The sequence below is a fragment of the Stigmatopora argus genome, chromosome 3, assembly GCF_051989625.1.
Source record: "Stigmatopora argus isolate UIUO_Sarg chromosome 3, RoL_Sarg_1.0, whole genome shotgun sequence".
NCBI classification, from domain to species: Eukaryota; Metazoa; Chordata; class Actinopteri; order Syngnathiformes; family Syngnathidae; genus Stigmatopora; species Stigmatopora argus.
Window position 1 is genome coordinate 9,350,713 of NC_135389.1, and position 27,923 is coordinate 9,378,635.

Sequence of the window (27,923 nt, forward strand, 5' to 3'; positions counted from 1 at the left end):
AGTCAACTTAGGAAAACATGTCAAACGCAATAGAAAACAAACAATTTTCCCTTGTAGTGGTACTTGGTGTGATTAAAACCTATGAAGTTGGAAGAAAAAAATTGACCCCTAAATAATGAAATACTCTGGGGGGGAAAGCTATAGTTTTACTTGGCAAACCAGTGTGTATTTCTGTGTTGATACAAGTTTATGTAATTAAATTATTTTTGTCAACATTGTATTTATCTGTATAATAATTTATAATTACAAAAAAAATCTAAAATACAATGTTTATTTAAAAATAGTGTGTGAGTTGCTTAAAAAACTAAAAAAATCTTATACGCAGAAGGCAATATTCTTTATTTTGGTGGTGAAATTGTTATGGAAAAATAGTTTTGCATTACTTCAAACAATTTAACTTAAAATTTCATGAATGAACGTGTCAGTTTTAACTCTAAACAAGCCTGGCTGTAATGGTAATTAAAACGCCAGCAGGTGTCAGTATTGAGTGATCGAGGTCAAATGCAAGTTTGAAGTTGAAGCCTAATCAAGTGAACATTCTTCACCACTGTAAACGGTCGCGCAGGTGCTTTGCGTTTCCATCGCTTTCCATCTTCCACGGTTTGGCAAGATTATCTTCAAATTTGACCTTCAACAACAAGGTAATGATTAACAATACACTAATTGACAGTGGTTTGTCGAGTGGGTGTCATGTCGTTAACATTTTCCTTTCGAACGGCCTAAAATGTTAACTCTGGGTAGCGGCCATTGCGTTCTTCTTGTGTTGTACTTAATCGCACTGAATTGAAGTTCGTACAGTCACTGTGAAATAACAATTTATTTTTCCTGTTTTTACGGTTGGCAAGACCAAACGATTGTCTACTATACGAGGCCGAAGATGTCCAAATTGCTCAATCTGAAGGTATGTTGGCCCTAATTTAACGAGTCTAGTCAACGTTACTGGTGGCTATGTTGTCATACTTTCTCACTATAGTATTTTATAAAGTTTCTCCCAACAAAGATTATATTGCACAAAAAAGTACAACTTCAATTTGGCACTTGCGAAAACGCCTTTTTAAACGCATGTCTCGGCCGCGGATATGCCCTTTTGTTGTGATTTAAACCCTGCTTGCTCTCTTGTGGCATGTTTTGGATCTGTCCTCCCAGGAAATTGATACTACAGTGGTACCTCGAGATACGAGCTTAATTCATTCCGGGACTGAGCTCGTATGTCGATATTCTCGTAACGCGAATGAACGTTTCCCATTGAAATGAACTAAAAACAAATTAATTTGTTCCAACCCTCTGAAAAAAACACCAATAACAGGATATTGGATTGTAAAAAATATTTTATTTCTTCTTATTAGCAATCTATAGTGGTACCAATGTTCCCTCTAATTTTTCGTTGGTCTGGGAAGAAAGACAACCTCCCTGAGCGCACTGAGTACCAGTGTGAGCGACATCATTGGTACTCGGATGATTCGCCTAAAGACGTTTCGCCGACGGACGTTTGAGAGACGGGCAGATCGCCGAATGGACGTTCCGCCGAACGTCCATTCGGCCGAACGGAGGTTTCGCCGAAACGGGATTCGCGCGCTCGCCCCGCCCCCGGATCGTGTGTGTACAAGTTTTTCAACCTCGGCCCGCGGGCCATATACGGCCAGTTAGGATTTTTAATCCGGCCCGCCGCCGTTGTCCAAATTATAGTAAAAATCTATGTTAGTCTACCATCAATGGCAGCCCGGGAATAAGCACTCTTGGGCGGGCATGGCAGCCCGGGAATAAGCACTCTTGGGCGGGCAGATGTAGCAGAACCGAGCCGTAAAATGACAGCAATCGGGTCAAATCCATCCTAAAACAGTATTTAATGATTAAATACAAATACTGGAGCTCTTTGGACATTAGAACCGAGCCCAGGGAAGTGAATTCCTCGGTAAAATGTCGCGATGGAGGCAAAAAAACGTCTAAATTCGTCCATTCGCCAAACGACTCAAAATGCTCTCAAATTCGGTCAAATCCAGCTGAAAACAGCATTTGATGATTTAATACAAATACTGGAGCTCTTTGGACATTAGAACCGAGCCCAGGGAAGTGAATTCCTCGGTAAAATGTCGCGATGGAGGCAAAAAAACGTCCATATACGTCCATTCGCCAAACGGCTCAAAATGCTCTCAAATTCGGTCAAATCCAGCTGAAAACAGCGTTTAATGATTAAATACAAATACTAGTATTTGTATTTAATCATTAAACGCTGTTTGAACGAACGTTCATTCGGCGACCTGTCCGTCTGTCAAACGTCCGTCGGCAAAACGTCTTTAGGCGAATCATCCGGTCACGACATCATCATTGCTCGCTATGGGCACACCAGTATCACACCAGCCACAAGCAGATGCATGTCAATTTTCCACGTAAAACATGCTGTAAAACACGAAAAACATGAGAGTGGACAGAGCTACTCCCACTGGCTGCCCCTTAAACGGCGCCATCATGGGGAAAGGGGTAAAAAAAAAATACTGCGCGCCATATGATTGCTGCTGCGCAGAGAAGACGAGAGTAGTGCGCAATTGCGCACGCGCGCAGTTTAGAGGGAACATTGAGTGGTACCTCTTCATACGAGCTTAATTCGTTCCGGGACTGAGCTCGTATGTCGAGCTTCTCGTAACTCGAACGAACGTTTCCCATTGAAATGAACTAAAAACAAATTAATTTGTTCCAACCCTCTGAAAAACACCAAAAACAGTATATTGGATAAAAATGTATTATTTCTTCTAATTCGCCATCTATTAACAAAGTAACACATAACTAGTGGTTTAATAGCAGTGGCGGTCCGTGCATTTTCTCGTAGCGCCTTCAACGGGTCAAATCCACTTCCTAGCAGCATTTAATGATTAAATACAAATATTGGAGCTTTTCAGATATTACAACCGGGCCGGGGGGTGATTTTCCCGGGAAAAGACAGCGATGAACGTCAATGGCGTACGGGCAAACATTGCCCGAAAATGGGGTAAAATCCAGCCCAAAACAGCATTTATTGATTAAATACAAATACTGGAGCTTTTTAGACATCAGAACCGGGCCCGGAGTATCATTTTCCCGGGAAAAAGACAGCGATGAACGTCGATACGTCCATACGCGAAATGGCAAAAATTGCACTAAAATGGGGTACAATCCACTTCCTAGCAGCATTTATTGATTAAATACAACTACTGGAGCTTCTCAGACATAACAACCAGGCCAGGAGGGTGATTTCCCCGGAAAAGACAGCGATGGACATCAATGGCGAAATGGCAAAAATTGCACTAAAATGGGGTAAAATCCACTTCCTAGCAGCATTTAGTGATTGAATACAAACACTGGAGCTTTTCAGATATCAGAACTTGGCCCACAATTGAAATATTATTTAGGAATATAGCCATATTTTACTCACCAAAAATCATTTTTAACTACACAATGTCCATGCTCCTTTCTTTCTTCCTTCTTTTATATCACCATCGAAGCTAATGCTGCAAGTCGAGCCTGTCCTGTCGTATTTCTGGCATAGTCCGTCTTGAAAATGGCTTTAAATCAACACAACAATATATTTGCTTGTCCAGCGCCCTCCAAATACAGTTTGGTAGCTCTGGCTAATCACTAGCCAATCATAGTTGGTGAAAGCGATGACGTATCCCTACGCCTGCGACAAGGCATTGACGTATCCCTATGCCTGCGACAATGCATTGTGGTATTGCCAACTCAAAATCTGATTGGTTAAAGCAACAGTCTTAGAAGTAATAAATACTCCTCGTACTAGCAATCGCTATGCCATTCGCGCTGAGTGACGGGGAAAACCACTGAAATAAATGCAACGCTCCGCCCAGTGCTCGTAGATATCTGTTATACACGAAAGAGATGCGGCAAAAAAGACAGTGCGCTAAAATCATAAACAGCCTCTCATGTCCTGGCCACCTGGCTTTCTCGTATCTCGAAATTTGTCTCGTATCTCGAGATAATTATTTGCTCGTATGTCGGGGTGCTCGTATGTCGAGGTACCACTCTATTTATAGCAGGGGTAGGGAACCTATGGCTCAAGAGCCATATCTGGCCCTTTTGATGGGTGTATTTGGCTCTCCGCCAACCTGTGATGTAAAATATGGAAATCGCTGGTGAGAGAACCGAGTCCCGAACGCACCAATAGGAAGCGTCACGTCGGCACTGTGGCGTTGACACTACTTCTTGCGCCACTTTAGTCTTACTTTTTATTCATTACACTCTTCATGCATACTTACATTGTTTCTCATTGATTAGCAACAGTGTAACAATGTTGTCAAAATAATTTTTTTTGAGACTTTTTGTACTTTTAAAGTGGCGAAATGACAAAAAAAATGCACACATTTTCATGCATGTTTTCTTTTAAATTCCAAGTATGGCCCTCAATGAATAACATTTGAAATTTTGAATTGTTTAAAGCTCTCTCTGTCAAAAAGGTTCCCGACCCCTGATTTATAGTAAGGGTGTCAAACTCAGATTGGTTCCCGGGCTGCATTAACGTCAAATCGATTACATGTAGGCCGGACCATTTTAAGTAAAATATTTAGATATTAAAAAAAAAAATCAGATTAAAAGAACTGTATTAAAAGCCCTAGATAGTCAGTTGTTCATAGATCTTAAACTCTTAAATGTTTAGCTTTTTGTATAGTAAGGGAAAATGTCTTTTAATCCGTTTTCATTACAAAAGGAAACAATATTTTTTGAAATTATATTCAATGGTAAAGTGGAAAACAGAAAGTATATTTATATATTTAATTTTAGATTTTACAAAATGCTTTTTGCACCAAAAACACAAAAGAAAAAAATGGATTAAAAGATTACAGTTATTGATTTAAATAGGGTAAAATCAGGAAATATAATGTACATGTATAATCTTCATTTGAATTTGATCCTAAAACAGAAAGTTGGCACTCATGATTTACTTTCTCGGGCCGCACAAAATGATGCGGTGGGCCAGATTTGGCCCCCCGGCCGCCACTTTGACACCATTTTTTGTAGATCACTGGGGAAATACTCAAAATCGACAAAAGTACATTGATATCCATTTATTTCTGCAACCTACTTCAGCACTAAAGTTTGTTTTTGTTTTTTGTTTGAACACTATATGGCCTTCATAATAACATTTTCTCAGTTTTTAGTCCAAAATTGCTTAACTGCAGGTTTCTAGATATGAAAACACAATATCTTAAAGCATGGATATACTCTGTTTGGGGACCACTGCTCAAAATGACTGATGGGCACAATGGAAGATTCATTCATTGTCCGTACCGCTTTTATCCTCACAAGGTTCGCAGGACAATGGAAGATGAAATGATAATTATTTCACTTTTATTCAGATTTTTAAAATCTTTAATAATTTGTTTGCTTGTTATTTACTGAGGTACATATTGACCTGTATGGTTTTTTCCATTTGTCTTCTTATACGCTGGTTTCATTTAAATTTTATTGTGCTTCTATCCCAATTAAAATAGGTCAATTCTGATTCTTATTCCTGTGTGGGATGGAATTGAGGCTGGTACAATGTGTTGCATACAAAACATTCAGAACTAGTTAATATTTGCAAAAAGAGAAACAAGTTGTTCGTTGTGCTTCAAATATCTTATATTGAATGTATTATGGTCTACTGAGCACCACTGTTTTCAACACGATAGTTTCTGGATCCGTCGTGTATGTGGGCTCGATTGTCTGGCCACAATGGTGTGGAAGAGATCAATGACCAACAATACGATGAGCTATTTGATATCATGAACCGTTTCTATGATGATGTCACCACGGAGTCAGATGTGCGTGAGGTGACACCTTCTTGCTTGGAGGTGGGACAGGTAAGCTTCACTCATTTAGCCGTGTTGCATGAACCTGTTTGCTCTCTAAGAGCTCATGCGTGTGCTCGCATTAGGTGGTTGTGGTGTACTGCCCTCTGATGAAGATGTGGTGCAGGGCCAAGCTAGAGTCCATCAATTTGAAGTCTAGCCTTGCATGGTGTTACCCGCTGGACCATGGAGAACCTTTGGTTGTCCCATTGACCCAGTAAGAGCTTACCATTGTGTGGGTTTTATTCACAAATTGTAAAGAAACATACTAGTCATACCTCTACTTAGGAATGCCTCTAGGTACGAAATTTTCAGGTTCCAAAATTTCTATATGCAAATGAGTGACTTGAGATACAAAAAAGATCCAAGTTTAAAAAAAATCCCCCCAAAAGTAAATGCATTTCCTCATCCGTTATTTTATTTTGAAAATACTACCCTGCACTGGGCTCTCATTTCATCGCACTCATTCTATCTCATATAATGACAATAAAAGCATTCAATTCATTTTGCTGTCTCACAACAATCACTACCCATGTTTTAAGATTCTCTCTCACATACCTGTCCACCTCAGCTAAATGCTCCCCTTATTAATGATTGCAATTCCCCTTATTAGGCGATTAAAAACCGTACAAATGCAACGTGGCACATATTTACACACACGCACACGCACGAGCACACGCACGAGCACACGCACGAGCACACGCACGAGCACACGCACGAGCACACGCACGCGCACACACGCGCACACACGCACACACACGAGCACACACACACGAGCACACACACACACACGAGCACACACACACACACACGAGCACACACACACACACACGAGCACACACACAGAGCACGAGCACACACGCACACACACACACACACACACTGAGCATGAGCACACACACACACAGCACACACACGTAAAGTCTCAAATGTAGTATTACAAAGTGGACGGCTTTTGCCGATGGTAGAACGGGCTCTTGCTGCCATCTGGCAGACAAGCACGGGTATCACATCACCCATTATAACGGCCGCAGAGGGAACTATTTCAGCGACGCAGGGCACATTTTCATATGCTTCCTCACATCTTTCATACAAAATTGTGACACTTTGACCAATTTTAAAGGCTTTATTTGGTAGTTGTGTGAGGACTGTGGAACGTATTAGAGAATTTACATATAAAGTACATCTCTACTTACGAAATTTTCAAGTTACGAAAAAAGTTCTGGAACCCATTAATTTTGTAAGTAGAGGTATGACTGTATATGCCTTTGTCACTGCCAATTGTTACTTTACTTTTGGATTCTAGGAATCCCATTGAGGTTCTGAGTGTGGCAGCTAATTTTACTCTTATGTTGTCGTCGTTCTCTTTTGAGAATCCAACAGATTAAGCAGAACTTCCTCCACCTGCCATTCCGGATGAGGAGGTTACACTTGGCAAGGGTCAAGCCCCTGACACTGAAAGTGTCTTTTTACAAGCTGGCCAAGCTGGCGTAAGATCTCCTGCCGTCACTTGCCAATCATTTCCTGCCCACTTATTATGAATGTTTATTTCGTTGACAGGCCCTCTCGTTGCTGGGACAGCTCGGTACCATCTTACATGTGGGACCTTCTCCAGAGTGAGCCTCATGACACGCACCTACACATTTGTCATTGTTCATCACTCACACGCTCATCTCATGTCAAAGGATCGAGTCAAACGGAGGCTTTGCTGTTAAAGGAGGACTCCATCTCCACCGCCGTTGAGCTCTACGTGAGCATCGGGGGCATCAAGGTCAACTCACATGGATGCAAGCATCCAGTCTATAGCCTGTGTAGATAATTAGTTTTGTGCCCCCTCAAATCTTAAAGCAGTTACATAAAATCATGAATTTCAAAGCAACACTACAGTCTAGCGTAGCCCAATTTTGACATTGGATTTATGGAATGCCTGATATAATGAATGCTTGCATTTAGGGATGTCCCCATGCTGATTTTTTTTTTTTTACTTCCCATCTGGTCCGATTGTTTTTTTTAAAAATCCAAAATAGGTTTGCTGATTCGAGAATTTTTCATCCAATAAAACTATAGCAAAAATTAATGTAACCATTAAATAATATTTTTGGTATAAATTTAGCCTAGGAGAATTACACAATGATTTGTTACCATTGTTCCTGTCTAAGGAGAAATTAGCCCACTCAGTAGACATGTTTGCATAGTTTTTTTTTTTAATTTAAAACACTTTATGATACTTAAAACACATTCCAGTACTCAATTGGATCCAATCTTGTGATAAAATTTCATACTGTCTGATACTCCAAAAAAAGTCCTGATGCCCGAATTATTTTTATTAGTATCACAGTTGTATTAGTATTAGATAAGTATTGATATCGCCATCGTGATATTCCACACCCATATGTATCTTTCTGATATCTAATACTTCCAACTGGCACCAATGGTTAGGCTCACTTAATTTAGTGAATGAACAATCAAATCAGTTCTAGTACTATGGTAGCTGATGCTGTCTTTTCTTGTGTTATCTTTAGGTTGTGTGTAGTTATTAATAATTCTCCAAAGGACATCCTAAATCAAATTTTCACCTCTTTATTCGTTTCAGATCTGTCTGAATGATGAGCTTGTAACCAAGAAACTTGCTATTTATTGCCAAGACGTGTCCAACAACAACAAGCTGGAGCAGATCAATGGTCAGCACTTTAAGTACGGCCGCAAAACCACTGATGGGAAGCCCCCAAACACAACACAAGAGGAAAATGCTGCTCCTCCAGGTAAAAAAAAAAGTCAAGCTTCTACCAAAATGATTAGGTTGTGCATCTAATCTAATTTTACCCTCAGAGGTGCAGCCATCTGGACTTCCAGCCAGCGATCAAATGAAGTCCACCTCACAGGTCATTGTGTGTTAGCGAAAACTAACTAACACAGCACTGTTATTGTTTGTGTAATGCCTTCTGGTATGCACTGTGCAGCTGGTACTCCAATTATTTGTAATTTCAAAGTTTTTAAAGTTTTTAAAGCTTTTGTAGCGTAACCCTGGCATATCAAGGTACATGGTATCATGAGTAAGTGTACCATCCCATCCCTAGTCATTTCACAGTTTTCTCCTGACCCCCAGAACCCAGAGTGTGGTATCAGTACAAAGGACAAAGGTGGACAATCGTTACCAAACAGCCAATCAAAGAGGTGAATGTTGATTAACATGAACGCTGTAGAGGAAAATTTTTGAAAAGTGCAAAGTAACATCATCATGTTATTTCAGGCACTCCATAGAAGAATCAGATACCTCCCTGGCTACCGCGTTCAACTCCCACCTCACTTTGTTTCGGTGAGTGATAACACACACTCTTCCCTCATTGTGTGCAGTGCATCATAATGGTTTTTGTTTTGATAGCTTGATGAGGTTCCTCAACCCAGGATGCAGCTTGAAGGAGGCCGGGACAAGTGTGAGTTACCTAACCTGCTTTAGGGCACTCATTTAACTCATTGGCAGCCAATGATGGTGTACATGTCAGCAACACAACTACTATATTGTCTTCACATCTTTCTCCTGTAGCAGAACCTCTATGTGACAGATTAATTTTATTTCTTGAGGCAAACTTTACAGAGCCAGTTCGGGATGGTTTAAAAAATACATTGACAATGTCAACGCGTATCAGGAATAATTCATGAGACAATACATCGCCTTCTAAAAACAGGCCTAATATTCAGTCCACCAGAATGCAGCTGTCAGCTTTCCAAGTTGGTTATTTGGCAAGAATGTCAAACATGATATTTTGGACAGTAGTGGTTGCAGGAACTACAGAAGGCTTTATTTATATTTGGGAAACATGAGACGGAATAAAATTTTCCCTATGTTAATTGCTTATTTTTGTGTTTGGAGTAGAGAAACATTTGTTAAATCCGTTCACACAGGGAAATTTTGTTTTGTTTTTTTGCATAATAGGCCTATATAGCTTAAAAATGTACTATCAGTGTTGTTAAATTTATAAACATCATAAAAGCATGAAAACCAACTAGTAGTGTAAAACAGTTGATTATATCCACAAAATCGGTCCAACATTTTTTACCCAGTTTTTTTATTGGAGAATTTCTTAATGTCTACTACATTAATTACCATTCTGGGCTCTTTCAGGGGGCTGAATCTCCCCCCTCCGAACCTACTGATGCCCCTGGTCCACCCGAAGAGCTGACAGATTCTTCACCTCAACATTCGTCCGAGACAATAGAGGATGCGTAAGATGCCCACTAGACACAAATCTGATACTGCACCAACATGGAAGCACAAGCCTGGCATTTAAACAAAAGAAAAATGTTTTTTAATGATTCAAATCAGGAATACTAAAAGTAATATTGAATCCCTGATCTAAAAAAAAAAAATTCAGTGAGCTGGCTCTCGATCAGTCGGATGTGATGAAGAGGAACAACGACAACTGGGCATGCGCAAGGTATATTTCCAGTGTTACCAGCGATTCATTTTAAAAAGAGCATTAAAATGCCAATTTTTGATTTTAATTTGTTGGCTGTCATTGATGGTAATAGACGACAAATCCATTTGATCTGGAAAGTGCTACCTTTCCAATTCACAGCAGAGTTAGTTCACACATTTTTTTTTTTGTTTCTCTTTAAAGTTGAGTTATGTATTATCCTTTCATTTCGAACTGTTTTTTTAATTATTCTTTTAATGCCATTAAGTATTGATGGACGTACCATCCAGTGGCACTTTTCAACCTCCTGCTGTGAATTTAAATTATTTTGTCACTAGTAGACGTCTGATCCATTTGAACTGGGAGGTCTTGTAGCTCTTTAATGCTCTTTCACTACCAATTGTCCAAGTTTCAATGCTTCGGGCAACTATTGTCATCAATGGCATCCAATGAGTTAATGTATTTTTATAACCTAGCTGGCAAGGAAAGTTTGTTGCCATACAGTTTTTTTTCTCTGTAAACCAAACTAAAATGGACATGTGTAATACTGGTTGCATTATTTATTTATTTTTTGTATTTATTTTACAGTTAGAAATATATAACAATCTGGGTTGGCAAAGCATGAAAAGATCTGATCAGAAAAAAGCTTAATTGGGACAGCCCAAGAACGTCATATTCTCAATGCCATTATTTGCCATTATTATTATTATTTAATTTTACATTATGTTACAGAACATTTTTGCTTCTGATTATTGCTCATAGACTTCTGGAGTTGCTGAATCCCCAACCTTTGCAATTACATTCACAGGATGATAATAGTCACTTGGTAAACCTGCTTTTATTTGTCAATCATGTTACTACTTGCCATGTTTCCATGTACACTTTACCTCATTGGATCACAATGAAATGTTGATTTGTTGTCAGGTTGTTCCTCGTGTTCCAAAGACGGGGAACATTCTGGTCGACTCAGTCCTCCCGACTGAGTCATGCTCAAACTTGGACGACGCCCCCATCACTGACTCCTTCCGTTGGGTAGACAAGTTTAAAAGGATCTTTTATTGTGTGATAGCTGACATTTAGACACTTTGCTCATAAATAGTTCATGAAAAATTAAAGTTCCTCGAAAAGGAAGCTGTGTCAACACACACAAAAAATCTACTTCTCACCTTTAATATTGTTGCTATGTCTTAAGATGTTGCAGAGGAAGCAATTCAGCCTCTCTCGAGTGGACCGTTTCAGCTGGCCCTCTATTGCACATGGTAACAACACTTTGCTGATTTCGCACACCAGTGACCAGCCCCAAAGCTACTTGGTCCCCTTCCTCAGCCACATCCTGCTCAGCACCATCTTTTCCATCTCTTCCTCCAGAACGGGCGTGAGCACACATTTGCAAACACCATTTTGCCAAGAATTAAACCAACCAGATTGTGTTATGTCGGCTTGCAGCCTGTAGCGGTTCTGCTGTGTCCTGGCTGGGAGAAAGTGCAGTTGGTGTGTGACCTGCTGGAGGAAAGCAACGTTTTCCAAAAATTCAAGCCAACCAGTGTGCTGCTGGGTTCTGGCAACGACGAAGCGAAAGGCTTTAAGATACCAAAAGACTGTAAGCTAATAGAATGTGGGGCAACACAATTTTTAATGTTTTAGGTCTGACACCTGTTGTCAACTAATTGTGGGTGTTAAATGTCAAATTGGTCTCGTTATCTCTGTCGCGACATGGTTTTGAACTAAGTTTTTGTTAAAATTGCTGATATATACGTACTATATATATTTAATGTTTGTGATTGTTTAAAACAGTATTCAACCATATTTACACATGTACATTGAAAATGAAAGAAACAGCCGTGACTGCAGTATTTTTTCAGGGTTTTTTTAACTGGAGAAAAAAACTGTCCTGCTATAGAAAATTTAGATCCGTTTTGGATTCCTTATCCAATTTTTTTTTCATAGTAAAGTCTGAGAACAGGAGGCTGAATATCCTAGGCCTTACCACCAAAGCCTTGGACCCAAAAAGTATCTTTGGACAGATGGCAAGCCTTGATGACTTTACCTTGCTCTTCTTTTGCAGGCCTCCTGTTAGTGACCACGCCATTCAGCTTGTTGCGTCTCCTTTCGTTTCACTGCTTTCAATTCCTGCGTTTGGGCCACCTTGTGCTAGATGAAGCCGACCAGCTATTTACACTGGCTCCAAACCAGGTGACACGTTGGCAAAGTTTAATGTATGTCATGTAATGTGTATATCAAACCAGTAATACCTAGGGATTAAACTATCCAAAATGTTGATAACCCTGCTGTTGAATGATTTTTTTACAATAGTACTGGGAAATGTTTGATCTGAAATGATGTGAAACAGATTTTTTTCCCCCTCTTGTCAGATGGAGAAAATTTTGCAGCATTTTAAAAAGATCATCTCCCGCCCAGAAATGTCCTCCTCTTCGCAGCAGCTGGTTGCCGTGGCCAAGCGGTGGACGAGCCACATGGAGGCTTTAGTGGCTGATCACATGCCGCATGCTTACGTTGTCATAGCAGCCCCTGAAGAAGCTGCACTCTATGGAAATGTTCATCAGGTCACTGCAAAGGAACCTTTTCTCACAGGTGATCCTGTGACAATGGTTCTACCATCTTCTTGTCGCAGGTTGTCTGCATGACCTTGGAGACCAACAAGATCGCCACCCTCTTGAGTGCTCTAGATTTCAGTCCAGACACAAAACAGAAAACTCTCATAATCTGCAATTCTGATGAAGAGGTTGAAGACGTATTCAAGGTGAGTAATAATCACAAGTGTGAACCCAGGTTGGAGATGTGTTAGATCTTATTGGAATTCATATATTTAGTGGCAACCAATTTTAAACTTGACACAGGTCCAGTTAGATTTTATTTGGCCCATAAAGTCAAACAATCTCCGTCAAATGTTTAAATGCAATATTTTTTCCCCTAACAAATCAACATTAAAAATAGAAACTGTTGAAGAAAAAGTTTTTTTAAGTTTCCGATTTAAAAAAACTATTCTATTAATGCTGTATGTATACTATATGTAATGTCATATTGTTATTTCACATTTATATTGGTTTGCAGTTATAATGGCCACCCAAGGTAAACTATAAATATGTTACCTGGAATAAAAATATATTTGTACTAAACTACATTTTATTTTACTCACCGTGAGTTACGAGTTACAATTCAAATTCCCTGCGCTACAATCGATGCTGAGCTTTTGTATTTTTGCTTTGGAACAAAGATTTAATTTTTTAATTGACTTTCCCCACCCAAAAAATAAACAAAATATGTCGATCAGAACGATGACCCTAAAGTATCCTCACCAATTTACTTTTCATCCCCTAAACTTGTTTAAAAGAGTGGTTGTCGCAGACATTTCTTAACTAATAAAACCTGGCGGACAGAGTTGTGGTGATATATTTCCGAGGCCTTTTTTGTTTCCAGGAGAAATATAGTAAATCTGAAAGCGCTTTAAACAAAAAAAAACAAGGAGGAAAACTTTGCTTAAAGAATGTTGGCGCTCGTGGATATCTGATTTTTGTGTCAAAATTTAATTTCATGGTGTCATCTCTTTTTAAGGCCGTGTGCAGTAAATCAGTCTTTTGCCTGAAGGCTCACAAGCATTTATTGCACAAGTTTGACTTTGTGCTCCAGCAGTGGTCCAAAAGCATAGGCTCTGGCACATGCATCATTCTGGGTGAGAACAAAATCACATTTATGAAAAGACAGTCTTACCTCCTTCAGTAAACTCATCACTTATGTTTGTATTGAATTTTTATCCCATTATTAGTCTATGATTTGAATAGCTGAAATTGTCTCAGAAAGACGATTTAATGTTGTTATTCTTGAACTGTAAGATTTTTGTGGTCCTTATAATTTTTTAGGAAAGTATAGATACAATTTTAATTTATTCGTAATTCATTTTAACTAATGAAAATAGATTAATGTAGATGTCATCGCCACAAAATTTAGAAACATTTTTCAACTTTAAGCATCAATAGCTAGACAGACCCTAAGATGTTTTATACGTGTCCTAATGACAGCTATAAGCTGAAAGGGGGATTCAGATGTTTTGCATTTCTTTTATTTTTTAGTCACTACGAGTGAGTGCCTGAAGTCTTTGGAGCTCACAGATGCCACCTGTGTGGTCCACTTCAGTTTCCCTAGTTCACTCAAAATGTTTGGAGCACGACTCTTGTGCATGAGCAGCCACTACAGAAAGCTTACAGACACAGTAAGACAAGTGACCTGGTGTTGTGGGTCGGTTCGTATGGAGTTTACGATTACTAATTCTATCTCTGCACACCATTTCCAGCCACCTTGCCTGGTCTCAGCAGCAAGAGTTACTACTCTCTGCAGATCCTTGCTACTGGTCTCTGAGGAGAACGCTCTGCACGTCGGTGGCCTAGTGCGCTACCTCCGTCGAAGCCAAGCTGTCTTGCCCTCAGAGCTGCTGTCTTTCGCAGAGGCCACCGACGCCACCCGAGAGGAGCACAAGACCAAGCGGCCACTATGTCTCCAATTGAAAAGCTTTGGAGTGTGCAGGTTTAAAGGCACCAGATGACATAAGATAGAAAATAGTTGCTTACCGGTCATACAATTATTTGAGTTACCAGGGAATATGGTGGCACGCACCCCTGCAGTATTACCTCTCCAAAACCTTTTTTCCCATCTTTTACTGTAGGTTTTATAAAAAGTAACTACTATAGTATTGTTTTAAATAGTTTGCTTTGTTTTACAGGTTCAGCACTAAGTGTTCAGGCCGCCACAGAATAATTGCACAGCTGGATCAGTCCGATCTTCCTGCTTCTGGACTCATAGAGGTGAACATGACTCATCAATACTTACTTGAGTCATTTCCACGTGTTTTTTATGACTTGTCAGTCAACACTCGACTCAGGCTAGGGACTTGACAGGTCATATTAAAACATGCCTGACTAAGTGTTTTTCATTTTATATCTTTGGCTTAAAAATAAATTATAAATTAATTTAGAAAAGAAAATATTGGCGTGCATGATAGGTATGCATTGCTTGTCATGATTGAAGGACTAACCTATCAATCAGTTAAACTCTTTTGCAGAAGCATCTCCTCGTATAAGGCAAAAAATATAGGCGCCAAGTACAAAATTTGTTAATCAAATAAAATGCCAAACCTGACGCTTTTGGTTGAGGATAAAAAGGACTGAGGCCTGCTGTAAATAATCGTAATACAACACAGGCACTTGAATTACAAATGCTTGCAATATTGAGCTTGCACTGGGGTGCTTCACCAAAATGGCAGAGTACTGTTAGAAAAGACTTAAAAGGACAATGAGCAGCATAGATAATTCTTAACTTGTGTGCAGGTGTTGCCTCTCTACGTCAAGACAGCATCCGTCTTTTATGGTCGTATAATCCCGAAGGAAAACGCCGCGTTTGACAACATGGCGGCTGGCATGGCATCTTACTATGCTGACTACACACCGTGTCCTGATGAGGTGCTACAAGGAGGCTTGTATGCTGTTGAGGAAGACAGCAGCTTCCACAGGTCTTCCTCCCCACACATTATGAAACCAGATCGTACACCAATCATGGGGTTGTTTTAATTCCTGGCTCCATTATGGTTACAATAGCATACCTGTCAACCTCTGCCGATAACTGCCCTTATAAATGATTATGATTCCCCTTACAAACCCCCAAAAAACCTTACAAACACCGTACGACTCGTACGGTGTTTGTAAGTTTTTTGGGGGGTTTGTAAGGGGAATCATAATCATTTATAAGGGCAGTTATCGGCAGAGGTTGACAGGTATGCAATAGTAATCCTTACCATGAGTGTTGAAGTGCAGGAATGTAGCAAAAGTGAGAGCCAGCTGAGCAGGAGGAGCGAGAATACGGGCAGAAATGCACTGTAACAATGTATAACATGAACAAAATGAATTTTTTGTTGTAGGTAAACTGGGGAGTATGTTTAATGCCCACATGTAAGCACAAATGATTTGAAAGAACTTTGATACAAAATTCTATCAACAGAGGCAACAAGGATAGGCAAAAGGTGGGAAGTTGGGGGATTCTGTTGATGCGAGCACGGCAACACACTCGTAACCGAACAAACAAATTCAAATTAACTTGGATTAATATATACAGACACACTCAAACTTACGTTTAATGTAACTTTACACAAAACTGAATTCTAATTTTGTTTTAATTTGTTTTACCTTTCTTCTCTGGCCGGTTAGCTGTTTGCCACGCCTCCACCCTCACGTTCGCTATCGATGGGCTGTTTGCTGTTGCATTCCCTTCAAAATATTCCGAAAATGATGCACACAAATGTCCTCACAATAGGATAACCCACGACCACTTGCCAACGAGAAGTAGTCTTGAATGAGCGATCGCGGGAGCTAACAGGCAAAGGAAGGAAAAAATGCAACAGCTCAGCCTACCCACGTATTGATTGTGGGTAATGAAGTTTTATTGTGAGAAAGGGTGCCATTGCCTATCGATGTTGTGTGCACGAGTATACTTCATTACCCAGAAAGCCCTCTTTTTGCCCACGCATGCGCGTTGTGCGTTTTCTGGTCCATGTGTAGGAGAAACTCGTCTGAAGAAATCGTTCCAGTGCTCGTAGATATCCGTTATACACGAAAGAGATGCGGCGAAAAAAGACCGTGCGCTACAATGATAAACAGCCTCATGTCATGGCCACCTGGCTTTCTCGCATCTCGAAATTTTTCTCGTAGCTAGAGCGAATTATTTGCTCAATGGTCTCTCGAGCATCTCGTAGGTAGAGCTTTCGTATGTAGTGGTACCACTGTATTTGAGAAATCAAGTTTATTTTGTGAGGGTGTGAAACGTAATTCGCAATATTGTTGATGTTTACATTCTTTATTATTGTGAGCAGAGTTTCTACTCCTTCTACAGGGTGAAGGTCCTAACTGTCCCAGACACCGAAGGCTCCCTATTTTTCGGAGTTTGCTTTATTGACATTGGGAAAGAGCAAGATATAAAATCCCAGCAGCTCCTACGACTCCCAGAGGAGTTCCAGTCTTTACCTGGCCAGGGGGCAGAAATAATATTGTGCCATGTGAAGCCCGGTGATGCAGAGCTTCAATGGCATCCCAAGGTAGTGTTTTTGCTCAAACTACCAATTCAGATAATTTATTCATGAATAAGGCAAGGTTTATTGTATGAGAAAATGATAATTCACACACACTACAATAATTCTCTTCAATGTATCCCAAAAACTTTGGTCAAGAATTTTTTTTTCCTGAGTATCATATGCTCATGAATATTGCACCCTCCCAAACGTTCCCCTAAGGGTGATTTCCTAAATTATTTGGATTTTAGATGCAGTCTTTTAAAGGGCCCATTGCCATAAGCTGGTCCGTCTTGGTGGTTTTGAAGGTCACTGCTTTTTTTTGCCTTGGAAAATGAAACTGTTTGAACAACTTTAGGTAACCAGAGCTGTCTACCAGAAAATACGAGGTGTCAAACACCGAGCTAGAGCCGTCCTCAGTCTGGGCAACACCGTCTTTCTGGATATGATGGTATGTTTTGCCAGACTATATAATTAGCATCTTTGCATAGTGGCCTCCTAGCCGTCATTCCTGTATAACATCTCATCTGGAGGCTTGGGGTCCATTATTTAATTAGGATGACAATATTGAATTATTGTTTAGCCTATTGATCGACTGATTATTGGTTGGGCCGATATTTGGCAATTTGACGTATATCAGTAACTGCCTTTTTTAATCCTATTTGGAAAAAACAATTTCAAACTGGGTTATTTCGGCTCAGATGCAGCCACGCTTCTCTTGTCGCTCTCCTGCCTGCTGTCTCATGCTCAATTCACAGCCACACCTATCATAAACGACGTGCCCAAGCTGCTTGCCACAACTATGATTCAATTTGGCCCCGTTGTTGGTAATGAGATGCGTCTCAGCTGCCCTCCCTCCAAACTTGGAAACACCCACCCACACACGCAGTAAACAATAAACATTTTCGGAGTTTAGAGTAGCAAAACAGCTCTCTCTCACAGCACCGGTGTGCTAACACACAAGCACGCACATACAAATGCAACGTTATACAAATAAAGTAGAATTTTATATTGTTGGTTATGCAATACATAAGTTGTAAGAATCCTCAGTATATTTAATAATTATATGGGTAGAATAGATCATTTTGGCTTCGTCATGTCTTTAGTATATCAACCCACTTACATTATATTTTCTTGCAATGTTCATTTTGTTTTACACCAATTTTTACAGTTTTACTGCAAATAAACATCGGCTCCAAATATCGGTTATCAGCCTTGTTTAACTAATAATTGGTATCTGGTCTGAAAAACCCATACCGGTCGATCTCTAGTTTGGCCATCGACTAAAACCACCCTGTTTCATGTCTTGGAGGTTCGTGAGACTCTGTTGCCTGATATGAAGACTGTGATCAGCGAGTACGATGTTCCCACGATCATTATGAACACTGGCATGGCAGAACGAAATCTAGATCACCTGGACCAATTGAAGATGCTGAGTCAGGAAGAAGCAACCAATTCTGCGTGCAGGTATGGAATTTAGGAATCCAGAGGTGACATTTGGGTAGGGCACTTGAAATACATTGGCTGGAGAAAACTATATACACTAATATAAAAATAATGAATTAAACTAGAATCGCCTATATTTTAAGCTTCTCCTCTCTATGGTTTCACAGACTGATATTAACCATACATGACAATTTATGACTTTTTTTTAAAAACTTTTTTGTCACTATTTATTTGTCGAGTTTTTTTGCAGAAATCTTCAAGATCGTTTCAATTCTTAATTTGTAGCTCCAGAAATGCCTGCTACCCCGATTGTCTCCTCTAGTTAAGGCTCAGTGATATAGATTTAAAAAAAAATTGATCAGTCACTGAATCTTTTTGGATTCTGCAGCAAAACTGAAATTCATCCTGATGAAACAACAGTCAACCAGACACCTGATGATAACAATGACCTAAATGGTAAAAATCAACAAAATGGAGGATGTCATTGCTCTCTAAACTGTCTGAAATGGTGCTTTGATTAGGTTTTTTTGTTTTGTAATGTGTTGAGGTGTTCCTGCTGGAGATGAACAAAGCAACCAACTGCTCAACAGATGCCACAGAGATGGTCACATAACAAAGAGGTATCAAATATTTAGTTAGTAATAATGGTATTTAGATGACGCCTGAGCAGATTTTTGTTGATTAGTTGTTCCTATTGGTTATATTGAACCTTTTTTCATGATGTCCGTGCAATTTTGAACTCCTTTCTCATGCAATAGTTTGAACAATTAAAACAAAAAAAGTAGTGGATTTACAATGAAAACCAATTCATTTATATATGGGGGTTGGATGAGGATGTTTGGCTCGCTGATCCACCTTCCTAAATGGGGCTGCATCACCACGAAGGGGACTGCGGTTGCCCTAGGACTCTCATTGCCGCCACCCGCTTAAGTGAAAAATCCCTTAAAACGCTAGCACTATATTGCTTGGGCGCATGCACAGAAGTATTGATGGATCCGCTTTTTTATGAATGACCATGAGGAAAAAAATGGTTGCTCAAAGAATCTGCCAATGTAAATTTTGGTTTAACGGGAAGAATTGATTGAGAAAATATAATGCGAATCGTGAAATCTATTCACATTAAAATATCAAATTTTAGCTGTCATCACCTTATTGTGGTGGTGGGGATTGTGTGTCCCAGTGATCCTTGGAGCTATGTTGTCTGGGGCCTTGTGCCCCTGGTATGGTCACAGAGCTGCCAACCACCCCTGAAACGCAACGCTAACTCCGGGACCCCGGGCAGTCTCCCTAAAGTCCAAAAGAATTTGTCACTTAATTTTTTTTTAAGCAATGCCTCGAAATTCACACCATCGCTACGGCTTCCACCATTTTGATTCAACTGCACTGTAAACCGTAAGAATTCGGTAACATGAGTGCATTGTGAATCATCCGAGTTACAAGTTCTGACATGAGATGAGCTGTTTTATAGTAAATGTATTTTCGTGATCTAGATTTTTTTTTAAGATCATTTAGCGGCAATATGCCTTTGCAGTATCTTGAGCTATCTCGCTTAGTCTTTACCCTACCATGCGACAGTCTGCACCCTCAGGTCTGCTGGTACCAGACGTCCACATCTTTGAACGTCAGGCTCAAACTGAAGAATCCAGAGATCCAACGCTGCGACTTCTGCGCCGACCGCGTGGTTTACAGGTCTGTTGTGCTTCAGTTGTCACTGGGCAGCTCCTGATCCCTTTTGGCCAGGGCTCTGTATACTGAAGGCAGCAGCTACATGTTTAGCAAGGCTCACTTTGTTTAAAGGAGACAAACACGCCATAAGGAGCATGGGGCACATCTGCTTGTGTGTTGTTGCATTATCACTTGAGCCATCTACTGGATTATTTGAGTTGTACTACTTTAAGCATACTTTGTCATTAGAATCTTCTCTTTTGTGTTACACTCGTGAATTGTAATCAATTGAAATCCTTTTTGTATATAAGGGTGGCCCAGTAGGCCAGTGGTTACCGCCTCGGCCTCAGAATACACTGAGTACGTTAAAAGCTTTAACTTGCAGTGGCACCGTGAATGGTCGGCACTACGGAGTGGATCTGGATCTCCACGCAGGCGTGCTGGCCGATCGCTGCCGCTGGGAGCTGAAGTCCAACGAGCCCGTCCTCACGCTGCTCAAACGTGAGCCGGGCTATTGGCCCAAGCTTCTCAAGAGCAAGGTGCAATCAATCGATTTCAAGCCTGTTTGTTTAAGTCTGGATATATTTAGCCTTAATTAAACTCATTGTGCCCTCCCTTAGAATATTTTTGTGAATTATGACATGGACCACCTGGAAGAGGAGGAGGAGGACGGTGTGTCAACACATAGTAAGAACACTGAAATGATTTCTTTTTGTAAGACACTGAACTGAAAGTAGCACAATTTGTTTAGAATTTTTAACAAATGATAGGAAAAGGGTAAGATTACATTTTAAAGTCCTAATGACAAACCTTGTCATAATCCAGTAACTCATTCACTCCCAGTGACAATTTTTTACATAGCTCGTCTGATGCTGCTCAGGTTGTACATTTTAGAACTGTCCAGCATACAAGTAAAAACAAAATGATCTACACCGTGTTGAATTTACTTTAAGATAAACATTTATTTTTATTAATGAAGAAAGAACCTATTACATTGGAACCAATGACATGGAAATTAGCCTTCAGCTATAATCTTACATATTTACATATATATGTTCATTATCATGAATATGTATCTGTTGATTAATATGTACTGTCCCTTTATTAAATGAATCAAAATCAAATTTATTGCATCAACATGTCAAGTGCAAATCAGTAAATCAAAAGTTCCATCTCCCAAACATGGGACAGAAGGTCAGAGCCTTCTCATTGACAGCAGCTAGTGTCGCATGTCTTCCCTCTGCACACACAACCTGATGCACATTTGCTGCATCCAGAGGGGCAACAGCAGCAGCAGCCTGCAGAGTGGGGGTACATAATCAAATTTAGACAAAACTCCTCAGTTGCTTCTAAATATCCCCACCAAGAAATCCTTTAGTGATTAAGATTTGACTTACTCTTCTTGCAAGTGGTGCAGGCGCAGTTAGTGCAGGTACACGATCCAGCACATTTACAGGTTCCAGCTACCCAAACAAAAGGGTAAAGTTCCGACTTGAAAACTTGTGAGACAAGAGAACGGCTGCTGCTTAGGTAATACTCACTCTTGGAGCAATCGCAGGGGTCCATTCTTTAAGCTCGTTGTGTGATAGATTTCTTTCTTCAAAGTTACTCGGAGAGTAGTACTGAATGTTGGTCAATTGTGAGCAAGAAGCTGCTGCTTTTAAAGCAGGGGTCTCAAACTTGCGGCCCGCGGGCCAACTGCGGCCCTCGGGACGATAATTTGCGGCCCCCGTCTTAATATGAAAGATCGATTTTTTTTTTTTAATTTTTTTTTTTTTTTTTTTTTTTTTTTTTTTTTTTTTTTTTTTTTTTTTTTTTTTTTTTTTTTTTTACCCCTTTCCCCATGATGGCGCCGTTTAAGTGGCAGCCAGTGGCAGTAGCTCTGTCCACTCATGTTTTTCTTGTTTTACAGCATGTTTTACATGAAAAATTAGAGGGAACATTGACATGCACCTGCTTGTGGCAGGTGTGATACTGGTGTGCCGATAGCGAGCAATGATGATGTCGTGACCGGATGATTCGCCTAAAGACGTTTCGCCGACGGACGTTTGACAGACGGACAGGTCGTACTAGTATTTGTTAGTTTAATGATTAAATACAAATACTAGTATTTGTATTTAATCATTAAACGCTGTTTTCAGCTGGATTTGACCGAATTTGAGAGCATTTTGAGCCGTTTGGCGAATGGACGTTTATAGATGTTTTTTTGCCTCCATCGCGATATCATCCAGTATTTGTATTTAATCATTAAATGCTGTTTTAGGATGGATTTGACCCGATTGCTGTCATTTTACGGCTCGGTTCTGCTACATCTGCCTGCCCAAGGGTGCTTACTCCCGGACTGCCATTGATGGTAGACGAACATTGATTTTTACTATAATTTGGACAACACCGGCGGCGGGCCGGATTAAAAATCCTAACGGGCCGTATATGGCCCGCGGGCCGAGGTTGAAAAACTTGTACACACACGATCCGGCGGGGCGAGCGTTCGAATCCCGTTTCGGCGGAACCTCCGTTCGGCCGAATGAACGTTCGGTGGAACGTCCATTCGGCGACCTGCCCGTCTGTCAAACGTCCGTCGGCGAAACGTCTTTAGGCGAATCATCCGAGTACCGATCATGTCGCTCACACTAGTACTCAGTGCGCTCGGGGAGGTTGTCTTTCTGCTCAGACCAACAAAAAATTAGAGGGAACTTTGGTTCGGAGCTGAATGAACCAATCACGGTGAGGTATACGGCTCTGGAGGGCGGGACATCGGCCGGGCTGTCCAGTGCCTCGCTCACTCACTCATTCATTCCTCCAATCAGCTGGGCGGAGGAGAAGCCGTGAGGCCGATCACTCCGCTCGGCGCGCACACTCCTCCGCTGCTCTCAGCATACAACTGAATGAGGCGCTATGATCCGTGATCCAGCCTGTGTCAGTGTCTGTAGCCATCTCCGCGATTGAAACGGAGAGCGAAAATGCACATGCGCCACAAACCCGCGCGACTGAATGTGAAAGATCAACCCGAGACTCATTCCAAGTGGAAAAACATATTACAGAGCCCCAGAGATGTCTCTTTCAAAGCCTGCCGTGAAGAGAAAGGTCGGTGATGAGCACAGACAGTTTCAAGAAAAGTGGGGAGTGCAATATTTCTTTGTTGAACACAGGGGCACCCCGACGTGTCTCATTTACACTGAAAAAGTTGCGGTGCACAAGGAATACAATTTGAAACGTAATTGTACTACGAGACATGCTGAGGAGTACGAAAAATACCAGGGAGATGAGAGAGCCAACCAGGTTGCCAGTCTTAAAACACGTCTTCTGAGGCAACAGGATTTCTTCAAGAAGGCTACCAAAGACAGTAATGCAGCAGTCAAAGCTAGCTACGCCGTTTGTGAGTTGATTGATCGTGTGCTAAGTGATCCCAAATGGCTCATGGACTTGGCTTTTCTTGTTGATATCACACATGAGCTTAATGTACTGAACAAGAAGCTACAAGGCCAGGGGCAACTTGTCAGTGCTGCCTATGACAACGTGAGAGCATTCTGCACTAAACTTGTGTTATGGAAAGCCCAGCTCTCTCAGACAAACCTTTGCCATTTCCCAGCATGCAAGGCTCTCGTGGATGCAGGCACACCATTCAGTGGTGAGAAGTATGTTAAGGCCATTTCGAAGCTACAGGTGGAATTTGATCACAGATTTGCAGACTTCAAGACACACAAAGCCACATTTCAAATTTTTGCGGACCCCTTCTCCTTTGATGTGCAAGATGCCCCTCCTGAGCTTCAAATGGAGCTCATTGACCTGCAGTGCAACTCTGCACTCAAAGCCAAGTTCAGGGAGGTGAGTGGAGAAGCAGACAAGCTTGGGCAATTTTTGAGAGAATTGACCCCCAGCTTCCCTGAACTTTCCCGAAGGTTCAAGCGGACCATGTGCCTTTTTGGGAGCACATACTTGTGTGAGAAGCTCTTCTCCACCTTGAACTTCAATAAGTCCAAGTACAGGTCCAGACTTACTGATGAGCATCTTCAAGCTCTACTGAGGGTCTCCACTGCTTCCTCCCTCAAGCCAAATGTGACTATGTGAGAAGAAGCGCTGCCAGGTCTCTAGCAGCAAGGAGTAGGCAAGAGAAGCCGTGTTCAGAATATTTCATGTTCAATGTTCCATTCAAGTTCAGAAAGTTAAAGGTTAAAGAGCTGTTAATACAGACATTTGAAACGGAATAAAAATAATTCATTTTCTCTACTTAGCCAGCCAGTGTATATCTACTGTATGCTCATTAGTATTATTTGGTTTTGTATTACTGATTGATTTATTTTTTATTCATCTTTAAGTTAATTTATTTAATTCATTATTTTTTGTTAAAAAATAAAGATATTTGATAACGTTGGAATGTTTTGTCAGTGCTTTTCTTGTGGAAATCCTGATGCGGCCCAGTCTCACCCAGACTCGGCCTCTAGCGGCCCCCAGGTAAATTGAGTTCGAGACCCCTGTTTTAAAGGGTCCAGTGACCAGTAGGGCCGTGTGCAAATTGCATTGTCATCATTGCGTATTACGAATGATTACAAAGGCTCTTAGTCATGTGACTTTGTTTTAAACATGAATTATTCTTTCAGCTGACCTCATGATTAAAATGTGTGTGCATTCTGAACAAATCAAGTAAAACGTTTCCTCCTTGAGGACTTTCAAAGAATAACTGGCATTTATTGGGGGAAGTATAAACATTATATTTAACAAACACACTATAAATAGTTTTTAATTTTCCTACTATCATCAACATTTGTGTTCATGCATACAATAATGGGCTTATGGTTTTTGTTTTATTTAACATTGAATGAATTCGGGCGGCCCGGCGGTTGAGTGGTTGGCACGTCGGCCTCACAGGGAGGGTACCTGGGTTCAAATCCAGGTCGGTCCACCTGTGTGGAGTTTGCATGTGATCCGCGGGCCTGCGTGGGTACTCCGGTATTCTCCCACATTCCAAAGACATGCATGGTAGGCATACGAGATGAGATTGAATTCATTCCAATTAATACACGCTAAAGTCTAGTTTCATGAACCAAACGGCATCAAATTGCTGTTAAAATAACATTAACAAGCATTAAATAAATCATTTAAAAATGTTTTCTTTCTCACTGTCAATACATTTAAGATAAATTATGTAACAATCAAAAAGAAAAAATTCAGCAGTATAAAAAAAAAATATTGTCCATTTGTGTAGTCAGACAGGTATTTGAAATAAGTGAGTCTTTTATTTGTAAGGTCCACTCTTGAAAAGTATTTTTTTTGTACATTTTTCCTGAACTTAAAACCAAAGTGATGAATAACAAAACATAGATTGGGATTTAATTATTATTTCTAAAGATTTTTGTGCCATAATAAAACCGAGTTGCACACGGCACAAGCAAATAACGGTACCATTTGCTGCGCCCATTGACTCATACAGTTGACTCATACGTGGTCGTGTGCAAAACAGTCAACAGGTGATTGTCGTGAGAAGAGATTTGCTCAGTCATGGAGCATTTAAAATGGGGAAATAGTCATTCTTGTGGCACACTCAAAACTTTTTAAAATTATTTTTTTTTGCTTAAAAAAATCTTAAACCAGCACTCTAGAAAATACAAAAATGCCAATGAGAATAAGCGGTTCAGAAAATGAATGAATTAATGACTAGTATACCTTACGTGGACATCATGTCAAACAAGATATTACATTATAAGAAAAGAATATATCAATGGAAATGAACAAGTGATTTAAAAAAACAGGTGGAAAAATGGATGAAGGCCTATCACCAGAAATTTGATGACTGTGTACATATTCAGAGTACATGCACTTGCGCACCTTCACGTGATGGGTACCCCAATCACATGGATTACTTAATCACAAAGTTGCGTGGTTTAAAAAATGATGTGTACGGCACATACTGGCATGTGCGTCGACCCCAGAGGTTTTATGAGTTGACTGTGGCGAGGGTATTTAAGAGATTGAAACGGGCCAAATGCACTCAGGAAGTCATCACATGAAGGTTAGAGTTTTCTCTAATTGTGAATATGAAAGATGCCGCATGTGTTTTTGTGTGATTTCGTAGGATTATTTGAGCCATGTGACCTCTCTACACATAACTTTGTTTTGTTGTTCAGGTGACGTGTTCATGTGTGACACTGGTGAAAAACACAATTTTGTCAATGAAGACAGCGACAGCAACAGCAACTCCTCATGGTGAAGCTTAATGCTCTTTTTCTGCTGCAAGGAAACCTCCATCCACTAAGGCCAAATAGTGTGACTAGTCAGTGTTGAAAATGGTTGTTTCCACATTTATTAATTTATGCACTGCATTTAAATGCTCTCAGGAATTGAACTTAGTTTTGATGTACCGCATTAATCACTTGGAGCTTTAAAATCTAGGTCATGTCCACCTGTGTGGAGTTTGCATGTTCTCCCTGGGCCTGTGTGGTTTTCCTCCAGGTACTCCGGTTTCCTCCAGCATTCCAAAAACATGCATGGTAGGCTTATTGGACACTCTAAATTGCCCCTAGGTGAGTGTGAGCGTGAATGGTTGTTTGTCTCCTTGTAAATGTACGTGTATGTGTATACGTGTGTATATGTGTGTATGTGTGTATATGTGTATATATTATTTAAGTACACTTTTCAAAACTCGCCCATACCACTAACACTTGATTAAATTTTGATTGTTCTCCAGGTATTATACCCCTTTAAAATCATTTAAAACAAAAAACAAATGCAGGTTGGACTCAATAATTATTGGTACCCCCATCGGTTCCAATTAGAATCAACTTGATTTGATTCAGATAAAAACCTGGTAAAACTTTCACCTTTGATACAAATATTGACATGTGAGCAGAGATCAATTTTGCCACCAATGTTGGTTTCCTTGGCAGTGGAAGAATAGTGTCAGCTGGCGGTGCTAATAAAATAACACTTTTCAATATCGCAAAAATCAGCAGAGAGGACTGACTACACATTAGAAGAAACCAATTAAGAGGTTCCAAAAGTCTGCACACCCTTTACGAAGGGAAGTAGGTCCATGTTATGAGTTACTCACGTTTACACGTTAGATTAGAAGCATTCCTTTCTGCAAAATGCCTAATTCGCTCCAAAGAAAATTTTGATGTTGTAGTTAGCTTAGTCAGATTTCATGTTTTATTTTGCTTCATAATGATCCCTAAAGGTTCAGAGCAAGTGGATGTAATATTTTTTGCCACTTGGGCATTATTTACCCTTAGATTCTACACCGCATAGGGTGTGTAGCCTGATGAGTGATGTGCAGTTGACTGTTACCAGCTTAATTTATCCAGTCTGTGCCTTGAATGCATATTGGTTGCTGCCAATGCCTTTGAGTTAAAAATGTGCCTATATCTTTATTTTTATTGTGTTATTGTTTGTTCAATAAAGGGACTCTGTTAGGTTCATCCAATTGTAGGTTTATCCTTAGGTTTTTCCAATTCAGCTTTCAATAAAAAAGGCATCTGTAGTCACATCACATTTAATTCTTGCAAGAAGAGAATACAT

At 40.3% G+C, this 27,923-nt stretch overlaps 2 protein-coding genes across 2 annotated transcripts; one reads left to right on the top strand and one right to left on the bottom strand.

The window, feature by feature from the left end:
• The first annotated feature begins 520 nt into the window (after positions 1-520).
• tdrd12 (tudor domain containing 12) lies at positions 521-27,823 on the top strand. The gene is made up of 35 exons (XM_077597099.1): positions 521-641; positions 846-901; positions 5,658-5,828; positions 5,903-6,033; positions 7,190-7,306; positions 7,377-7,432; positions 7,502-7,587; positions 8,410-8,578; positions 8,646-8,698; positions 8,923-8,990; positions 9,067-9,132; positions 9,199-9,250; positions 9,940-10,040; positions 10,190-10,252; positions 10,994-11,057; positions 11,156-11,263; positions 11,424-11,606; positions 11,678-11,831; positions 12,297-12,424; positions 12,604-12,795; positions 12,864-12,992; positions 13,805-13,922; positions 14,320-14,459; positions 14,541-14,770; positions 14,967-15,048; positions 15,571-15,752; positions 17,126-17,327; positions 17,659-17,751; positions 18,613-18,767; positions 19,135-19,202; positions 19,294-19,366; positions 20,322-20,435; positions 20,797-20,950; positions 21,032-21,098; positions 26,534-27,823. The coding sequence occupies exons 2-35, from the start codon at positions 878-880 to the stop codon at positions 26,614-26,616; spliced, it is 3,876 nt and encodes a 1,291-aa protein (XP_077453225.1). The 5' UTR covers positions 521-641; positions 846-877; the 3' UTR covers positions 26,617-27,823.
• LOC144071742 (metallothionein B) lies at positions 21,349-22,077 on the bottom strand. The gene is made up of 3 exons (XM_077597114.1): positions 21,953-22,077; positions 21,809-21,874; positions 21,349-21,709 (listed from the first exon to the last, which is right to left on the bottom strand). The coding sequence occupies exons 1-3, from the start codon at positions 21,975-21,977 to the stop codon at positions 21,618-21,620; spliced, it is 183 nt and encodes a 60-aa protein (XP_077453240.1). The 5' UTR covers positions 21,978-22,077; the 3' UTR covers positions 21,349-21,617.
• Positions 27,824-27,923: the final 100 nt, after the last annotated feature.